The sequence below is a fragment of the Triticum urartu genome, chromosome 5, assembly GCF_003073215.2.
Source record: "Triticum urartu cultivar G1812 chromosome 5, Tu2.1, whole genome shotgun sequence".
Taxonomy (NCBI): Eukaryota; Viridiplantae; Streptophyta; class Magnoliopsida; order Poales; family Poaceae; genus Triticum; species Triticum urartu.
The window spans coordinates 28739943-28749225 of record NC_053026.1 but is presented as its reverse complement, the minus strand read 5'-3'; the positions used below and the strand labels follow the sequence as shown (position 1 = coordinate 28749225).

The following is a 9283-nucleotide window of genomic DNA, read 5'->3' as shown; positions in this document are numbered from 1 at the left end:
TGGTGGCGGAGATGGAGCGTGCACTCCATGTTTCCTATTTGACGCATTAAGAGTCAAAGCGATCGGGTTGGGCTGGCCCATTTAATGTGTATATTCTAGTTTTGGTTTTTGTTTGTTTGTTTTTATTAGTTTAGGAACCATGGAACAGTTTTTGTTTGTTTGTTAGGAACACTGGAATTATGATTTTATTTTCTATTTTTTTAACTTTTTATTGAAAGTCCAAAAATAAAAAAAAGAGCTTTAGGAAAATGTTTGCATCTTAAAAATAAGTTCACAAATTCGAATTTTTTTTCATGTTTTAGAAAAAAATAAAAATTTGAGAAAGCATTCATGTGTTAAAACGTGTTCAGAATTTTAAAAAAAATACAGAAACATGAAATATTTAATTTTCAGAAATTGTTTACAAATTGTTAATGTTGGTTTCTGTTTTCAAAATTTTAAAATATGTTCACGTATACAGAAACTTTTCACAAATTTGAAACTCAAAATGTTCTAGAAACAATTAAATTTGGCCACTAGAGTAGCCCGGTTTATTTACTACAGAATCCGGTTCGAATCCGTCGTTAGTCCCGTGCACCCCAGCCCCAGGCCTTTTCGGAAAGCAGCAGGCAGACCGAGTTGAAGTGGGCCGGCGTGGCTCTTCTTGTATACTCCTACTTATACAAGTCTTCCTCTTCCTTGAGATAAGACCATATAATAAATTAAAAAGCAGGAAAGAAAAAGCCGGCAGAGGCGATTTGATCTCATCGCCGGCGATCTTCTCCTTCCTTCGCCACGCGCCCTTTCCCTGCATCTCCCCAGTTACAGGTAACGCCGCCCGTCCTTGTGATTTACAGCATCTCTCCAGTTACACAGGTGGATTCACCCGATGTGTGGCGTGGATTAGCCTAGCGTGCTGACACATCTAGTTAATTCCTGCTGTTAATTATATATCTGATCTGATGCAGGAGCGGTAGATCCATCGGTGGTCATGTCGTCGATATATGGAGAAATTACCATGTACGTATGCAGACATTTTAATGCAACCTTTGTGACTATCGTGCCTGCATGTTTTGAACTTGTATACAGTATAAAAGAAAGAATCGATAATATCAGAAGATGCATTCAAGAGATTGATGGACATATGGCATAAAGTGAATGCCAGTAGATTCAATTTTGGTTGATTTTCACCAAACAAAATAAGCTTTACATTTTCGGACTGGAGGTGTTAAAACTCACACTAGTAGGTAGTATTTTGGTGTAGTAATGTAGTACCTCCGTTCCTAAATGTAAGACGTTTTTGCAGTTCAAATTAAACAACCACGGAGTAATATATCAGCTCAGGCAACCTGTGTCATTACAACTAATTGAGGTTACATACTAATTTGTCTTTTTTTTCATGCATGCAGTAACGACTTTGAGACACTGCAGACATTGGATGGTTCCGCTTTAAAAGAGTTTCATGAGTTCCAGGATTTTTGGCTTGCTTGCGCCGAGCGCCACATGAGCCTGAGGCCCAAGTCACCGCCCCCCGAGGAGCTGATGAAGCGCAAACAAGAGCGTAAGCGCAAGAGCTTGGTTGTAGCGCTCCACACATATGCCAAGCGAAACAATATGCAGGCATGTCCAAAAATATCATAATCAAAATATTTATGTTTCCTTCCATTTCTCTTAGCCACCGTATATATTAACAAGTGCTCGACTGTTGTTACATGTGTCATTTATTATATTTCAGATTACTGACTTGGAATTTGTGGAAGAGAAAGAAAGGAATCTAGTTGGTGGAGTTGCAGCAGGATATGTGCATTCCAACTTTGTTGCAAAAGGTGTGGATGGCAAACCCACTTTGTTCTTTGCTGAGATGCTTCATGGTTGCTTCTTGGAAGAGCATGTTATTCTCTGCACTCCTTTGGAAGATACGGACTCTGGTAACTATTTCGCTTTTGCTCTAATTGTCTTGACTTTTTGTTAGCATATATATATATATATATATATATATATATATATATATATATACTAATATATATAGTACATATTTTTCTCGCGTGAAGGTTGTTGTTTTGGGTGCAATCAGCATGCAAGGAAGCTCAGGCATCCCACATGTGGTGGCTACTTGGGTGGACTCCAGGATGTGCCGTTTCCTTACGTGGAGGAGGACAGTGATGATGATTGCTTTCTTGATTGAATCTACAATATATGTTTCCAACAAGACAGAGCTGCAATATGCTGAGTGCGTAAGGAGGAGTGCTTTGGTGACAGCAGGCTGTGACAAGTAGGGGCCGAAGCATATGTATCTTTATTAATAGTGTTATATAATAATGTAATGTGACTAGAATCATGCATGTGACAATTTCGTTTGATGATTTGTGGTAATAAGTTAGAATGGAGGATGATGTATCATTATAAATTGTTGTTTTACTGTTTCTTTTTGACCCTGATAAGTGCCATTCGTGTGGCACGAACACATGACAACTCCGAACGTTTTGATGACAAGTTTAGTGACACGAGGATGGCTACTTTAGTTGTCAAACATGACAAATTTCTTTTCGAATGGCAAGTTTCAGTATTTTTTGGGTTTTTTGGATGACAAGTTTAGTTGTAAAAAACGTCAGTGCTGAAATGCTTCATGCCACGCACATGTGTTGTATTTATTATTCGTGTTTTTTTTTTGAGAGCGTGCCATGTTTTTATAGCAAGAAGATAGTATTTGTTTACAAGGGACGGCAGAACAATCACAGGCTGATGATTGCCAAGGTCAAGACCACACCAAAAAACGGGCTTCACCGGTGCTATCTCATTGGCGGTGCTTGAGAAACTTTGCCCATGCTGTTCTTCCGCTATCACGGCCACTCACCTGGACAGACAGAGCCCGGTTGGTCGACAGCCACCTGCAACCAATCCCTCACCGACGCCAACAGCACCCCCACGCTGCGCTGACCACCAGCCCCCTGATCTTGAGCAAAGATTGACAAACGCTGAGCACCAAAGTTCTTGTTAGTGGTGTTCCTGGGAGGAGGATTCAATATGCCAAGGCCACCCACCCTGGTGAAGGCTCCATGTGCACAAGACCAAACAAATTCTATCAACAAGACTACCCATGTGAAATACAAGTCCTCCTTGTCTATCTTTGTTCCATTATCTGCTATATATGCCAACTAGTAGCGCATGGTTTGCAAATTATATCAAGTAAATGCAGGCACTATAATCTTTATATGGACAATGAAACCCAAGTGGTAATTCAAATACTTTTTGTTGGTATTATTACGGTTTGATGCACAGAAGATTCCATGCCACAGTTAGCTCATCAATTCGGTGAGATCAACTCGACTGACTGAATTCAGGACAAACTCCTGCAGCACAAATTAGGAGTGGTTGTCTAAGTATACGGATATATATTACATTAGAAAAAGTTACAGCCATTAGAGAACAAATATCCCAGTTAATAGGGCTGATGGGTAGGCTAAAATTCTGATGCCAGTACTAACAAGTTCACATCCTTGTGCAAACGAGATGCCAGTACTTAACGAGACCTTGTCATAATCCACCACACCATTTTTGTCATTCGCAACCACTAGCAACTAGCACATCACATTGCGGCCAACACAAGAAACTAATCCAAACCAAACGAAATCAGGCCTCGTCCCCGCTTTCTTCATCACTTTCGTAAATGAAGGGGAAAACAACATCCTTGTGCCCACCCAAGTAGCCACCGCTAGTGGGATGCATTAGCTCTTTTGCACGGTCCTTGCATCCATAGCAGAAACCTTATAAAACAGGGAAAGTGTATTAGAGTAGAGATGCATAACAAAAATATCTGCAGAAAACTATCATCTGAAAAGCATAAAGCTAAAAGGATAGTTACCCCGAGTCATTAGCTTTCCAGGGGCGCAAAGATACACATCCTCCTCCTCTCTACAATCTGGATGCCTCGAAAAGAACAAAATAGATGGGCCACCTCGCATCTTCACAGAAAGTGAAGTGCAACGTATCCTTCCCCCCCTCGTCAATTGGGTTTCGTCCTTCACTTCTATTGCTTCGAGGTCAGCATGCTGAAATACAAATGACACATGTAAATTAACTAGCCTGACGAGATATATATTTTATTGCATTTCTAGTCTGCAAAATCAAATCATGGAATTTTAGCTCTTCCAAGTAAACAATTAACTAACAAACTAGTCTAAAAGCAAGGTGAAATATTTGAGTATGATGATCGCATACTTGCTTATTGTGTTGATTGGCATAGACGCTCAACGCTATCATCAAGCTCTTCTGATCATGCTCTTGTCTGCGCCTTAGCAGCTCCTCACGGGGCGGTGTCTTGACCCTGCGAATGAGCTGGCGCTTTGCAGCAGCAACCCAGGCATCACCAAACTCCTTGAGAGTAAAGGGTGATGGCCTAGGAGTGGGGTCCTCCCAGCTCTCCAACCCAGCAAATCCATCCCTACATACCAAAATGAACACATTAAAGCATAATCACTAATGACTTAGCATAAAGTTATCTCAAAGAATTAGATGACAAGGCGATTAGATGAATATCTTGTCTAAACAAGTTGTTCATGGAGGAAAAAACCACATGTACATGTGAGCACATATACAATATTCATAGCTACAGATTATTCATTGAAGGAATATTGCAATGAGAAGAGCGTCTCGTTGGCAAAGTGGTTGTTATACTGGCAAACACGACGATATGCTATGCTATGTCAAATATGCATGAGATTCGAAAATAAAAATTTGAAAACACTCATTTGGTCCATTGCCAAGGGATGGGTGGTTTGACAAGAGCATGAACAACGTGAGCTACCTCGTCCATTAGCAAGAGTGCCACATCACTCCAGTACCAAGTCCTTCCCTTCCAGTTTGTACTTCCTCCTCTAAGTATCAGATCGGACCGACAATTAAGTTATGTCTTTGTCCCTCAATTTGCTAGCGAAGGCTCAATGCAGAACTTGAAGAAAATATAGTTTTACTTTTGCTATGTCATAATCAGAATGTTGGTGGTGGTCTTGGTACCAGGTGGGCTGTCAGTACCAGAAATTTTCTAGCTTGGACACCCCCTCGTGGTGTTGCAACTTGCTCAGTTCGGTCCTATGAGTCCTTGGTACCGCTGAAATGAGCACATTCTTCATGCTCCAAAGAAATCAAGTGTGTAATTATTGCAAGATTTCCTAATCTATACCCCTATTTTAATAAGAGATTGTGACTGAATAGGTATACATCAATATATCTGTATATATCAATATATCCCAATTTGCATATAAACTAACTCGTATCGCACGTGAATCAGAATGCTCCTGCACGTAGTTGAGCTGTTGATGACAAGTGAAGTCCATGTGAATTAGACTGTTTATGCACTTTGCAACCAAGGGGTGAGTTTTCGTCTCAACCACTGATCTGCATCGAAAATCATAAAAAAAAAGGGGGGGTGAACTGAAGCCAAAAATCATGTTTTGTCGACATTAACTCTCTGTTAGACTTAGTGTATCCTTGCCTCCTTGGTATGCATAGTGTGCATGCACTTATAGTGTGAAATGGGGGAGCAATAAGTTTTTTAACAGCAAAACAATAAAATGCATAGGCCACCTGGTCGGGTATTTTGGCATGGATAACGACTGAGAGAACTGTGCAAACAGTCTGTTGCAACAGATATCATTGTCGAAGGCTGAATGCCTATTTGTTGAAGCAATTAGATCGTTTAACACACTAACTGTCACAGACCAAGCTCCTGAGAGCACAGCCGTGAGGAGAGGCCTCCTTTTCAGTTTTATTATTATCCGTCGTTGCCACTAGGGAGGTGTTTTGTTCGCGTTTTTTTGTCCATTATCAGATTACAGCGCAATCTAATACCGTTAAACATGTTTGGTTTCCTTGGCCCATAATTGATTACCCTGGAAACAAATAACAGGGCAGCACAAGGCCCATTCCGCCCACGACCCACCGGTAACGATTCGCGTTACCGCCTTGTCATCCCTCATGGAACTCTGTCTTCTTCCTCCCCCAATATCTGCCGCCTCAGATCCCTCCGCCCAGTACAGCGACCACCCAACCCTGCCCCCAGCCCCGCCAGCCATGGTTGCAGCCGTCCATCCCGCCCAACGTGCTCTGCATGACCAGCAGTGGCACCCGCGAAAAGCAGCATCGTCGGCCGATCCCCTTCACCGCCTTTGGAGCACCTTCTTCGGATCTCTATGCCGCCCTCCTCTGTCCAGATTTCTTTGCCGCGCCATGGCCTTCCCTTCAATTCTTGCTGAATTTTATTTCTTAAGCTGATTGGTTCTTAATTGGGTTGCTGGTGGTATTGATATGTTCTTGATTTCTGATTTATCCAGATTACTACAAACAACCAAACCCTGTCTTGCAACCAGATACTGTTACTGGATGGAGCAAAACAAAATGGAGAATGGTCCAATTACACCGTTAATGCCACCGCAATCTATTTACATTACCATTTCTAAACCAAACACCCCCTAGGTCTTACACGCTAGTCCATGGACAAATTTATTGATCCACGAGTTGGATCACACCATACCTAACAAACTCCAACTCTAGCTTAAGGAAGAAAAACTCTTAACAAACTCAACTCTGGAAACTAATTGACAAGCTTGGTAATAGAGATCACAAGGTATGCCCAATTAACCTGGTATTTTTTAAATGGCAAGTCAGTCTTCTTAAGGGCATGTTTGGTCGGGAGCCATGACTTGCCATACCTTAAGTTAGGCATGTCATACTCCTTCAGGCTGGTGTTCGTTTCCCTACCTTAGCTTAACGTGCAACAAAAATCTCGCCACACTCGCTACTACTTTGCCGCACTTTTTCGCCCATTTTGTGGCGCCGGATTCGTCCAAAAACAGGGTTCCTCTGACGGCCCACGGGAGGGAAATAATAGCGCATACAGGGGTACCTCACCACTCTGGGCAAAAAGAAAGCATGAACTCTCTCGTACCTTTTCCCCTCCTCCCATTCTCCTCCAATCTCGCTTTCATCTTCTCAACTATTTATCTCCTCACAGATCTTCCTCTCCCCAGATTGCTCTCTTCTCCAAATCTGAAAACCCCTCCCGTGTTCAAATCTTTTCTTTCTATATTAGGCCACTCCAAATCCCCCTTCTATTTTGTTTCCAAGACCCCTACTCGCTCCACTCAAAATCCCCATCCAGATCCAAGAAAAATCTTGAGCACCATGGTTGGTTTCTGAGAGCCGCGGATGCTGCCCATTTCATCACTTCATAAGAAGTTAGATGCAATCATCGAAACGGGTGGCCTCACCCAATTTGCCACAACTCAACTAAGCTGTGGAGACAACCAAAGAACCTTGTTTGTGCCACAGCTTAGCCATGCCACAACTGCGTCACCCCACCCGCCTAACCTTAGTTGTGGCAAAATGTGGCTGCCAACCAAACATTGCACTAAGAATCCCGTACAATATGCATGCTTCTAGTTACCTATATGACCTAGCTCGTGTGCAAGTGGTAGGGAGATGGAACCAAATATAAAACGACCACATCGAATTGAGCGCACACGTGCAAATGCAATAAATAAGATGTCTACACACCTGTTGATATGTTCTTCACCAGAAACTGAAATCCGTTCACTGGGAGGAGAAGCAGTTCCACTCGAGGCTGAAGATGAGCTCCGGGTTAATGACATCTCTGCTGATCAAACCTGCAACAAGAGTGGGTGGTGAAATTGCCGGCCGTTAGGGGACTTTGGAGGCAGCTCGGCCCCACGTCGAACTTCACTCCACCCCTCAACTCCACTTCACCTCTGTATATGGGTCTAAAAAAGAGTTTGTTTGAGTAACATGACAAATTACTAGCTACGGCTCCAATTTGTGAAAAGATTGTCACGGAAAGTATGACTACCCCTTGGTGTGGCTAACAAAAATGGTGAAGGGGGAGGTCGGCTACCTTCGAAGCGGTGGGATTGGAGAAAGCGGCCGCGAGGTATTGGACGCAGCGGCGAATTACTGGAAGCAGGTGGCGGCTTGACCTTGATGTACCGTCGCTGGGGTCTTCGAGTTGGCGGCGAATTCCTGGAAGCGGGCCTGGATGAGGTGGCGGCGAGATCCTGGTCGACGGCGGCTGCGTATAGACGGAAAGAAGTTGGCCCAGACGATGAGAGGCGGCGCCGTGGTCCAGGTACGGCTAGGGTTGCGCCATGGAGGGAGGGCATGAGAGACGATCGAGAGCCCTCGGGTGGGGGGGATTGGGGAAGCAATACGTGGCCACTGGCCAAACCGACAAGTGGGCCGGCAGGCAGGCCTAAACGGGCCAGGTACGACACAGCCCACCCAGTCACGCCTAATAATACACGAGCCATGCTGGGCCGGCAATCGTCACAGCGACTTTTTGTCGCCTTAAGCGAGCACAGGAGGAATATGCGGCTAGCCATTGTGCTATAGTTGTCTTTTTGATGTACTACAACAATGCCCGTGCATTGCAACGGGATATAAACACTCTAATACGTTAGTTTGTGATTACCCATCAATAATAATGCGATTATGTAAATAAATATTCATCAAATTCTGCCCGAAGGAATGGTGGAAAGAAAGGTGAAATGAAAAACCTTACACTCTTTTTAAGTAGTACTAGAACAATGCGCGTGTGTTGCAGCGGAATATAAATATTCTAGTATGTTAACTTGTGTAAATAAATGCTCATCAAATTCTAACCGTGAATTATCTTATATTTTGATTAAAAGTTTGGTAAGTAAATTAAAGTGCAATTGGTTCAGAAGGTAAATAAATTAAGGTGATTGATTATCGTATACATGAAAGGTTGGACGAATGGGTGATGGGAAGAAAGGTGGTATGAGAACCTTGCGTTCTTTTCATGTAGTATAGGGATAGAGATAAATAGGGCGACTATTCTTAATGTGAAACAAGCCCCTTTTTCACTGCTTATTCTCTATTCTATTTCCATATCTGTTCTTTTTCTCCATTTTTACTATTTTTTCATTGTTTTTTTTCTTTGTTTGTTGTCTTTCTTTAGATTTTTCTTTCTTTTTTCTTCTCCATTCTTTGTGTGGCTTTCTTTCTTCTTCTTCATTTTTGGTTTTATTTTTTATTTTTATGTTTGTTTTTTTCACTCTAAATTTTCATATATGTCAAAAATATTTTTTAATAAGTGATAAATATTTTTTGTATGCATATTCAACATTGTCCGAACACTTATTCAACATTTTATAAATATTTTTAACCCTTTTAATAATTATTCAATATTTTTAGAATACATGTTCAACATTTTTCAAATACTCGTTCAACATTTTTTAATAGTTATTCAACATTTTTCAAATGTTTTTTAAAG

The 9283-nt window shown here is 42.0% G+C and overlaps 2 protein-coding genes across 2 annotated transcripts; one reads left to right on the top strand and one right to left on the bottom strand.

Annotated features, from left to right (window-relative positions):
* Positions 1–650: 650 nt before the first annotated feature.
* LOC125555507 lies at positions 651–2414 on the top strand. Its single transcript, XM_048718438.1, has 5 exons — positions 651–807; positions 948–999; positions 1389–1599; positions 1715–1907; positions 2031–2414. The coding sequence occupies exons 2-5, from the start codon at positions 971–973 to the stop codon at positions 2162–2164; spliced, it is 567 nt and encodes a 188-aa protein (XP_048574395.1). The 5' UTR covers positions 651–807; positions 948–970; the 3' UTR covers positions 2165–2414.
* A 1195-nt stretch (positions 2415–3609) lies between these two features.
* LOC125506688 lies at positions 3610–8183 on the bottom strand. Its single transcript, XM_048671443.1, has 5 exons — positions 7886–8183; positions 7531–7640; positions 4198–4420; positions 3842–4028; positions 3610–3743 (listed from the first exon to the last, which is right to left on the bottom strand). Exons 2-5 carry the CDS (start codon positions 7623–7625, stop codon positions 3610–3612), a joined length of 639 nt encoding a protein of 212 aa, XP_048527400.1. The 5' UTR covers positions 7626–7640; positions 7886–8183.
* Positions 8184–9283: the final 1100 nt, after the last annotated feature.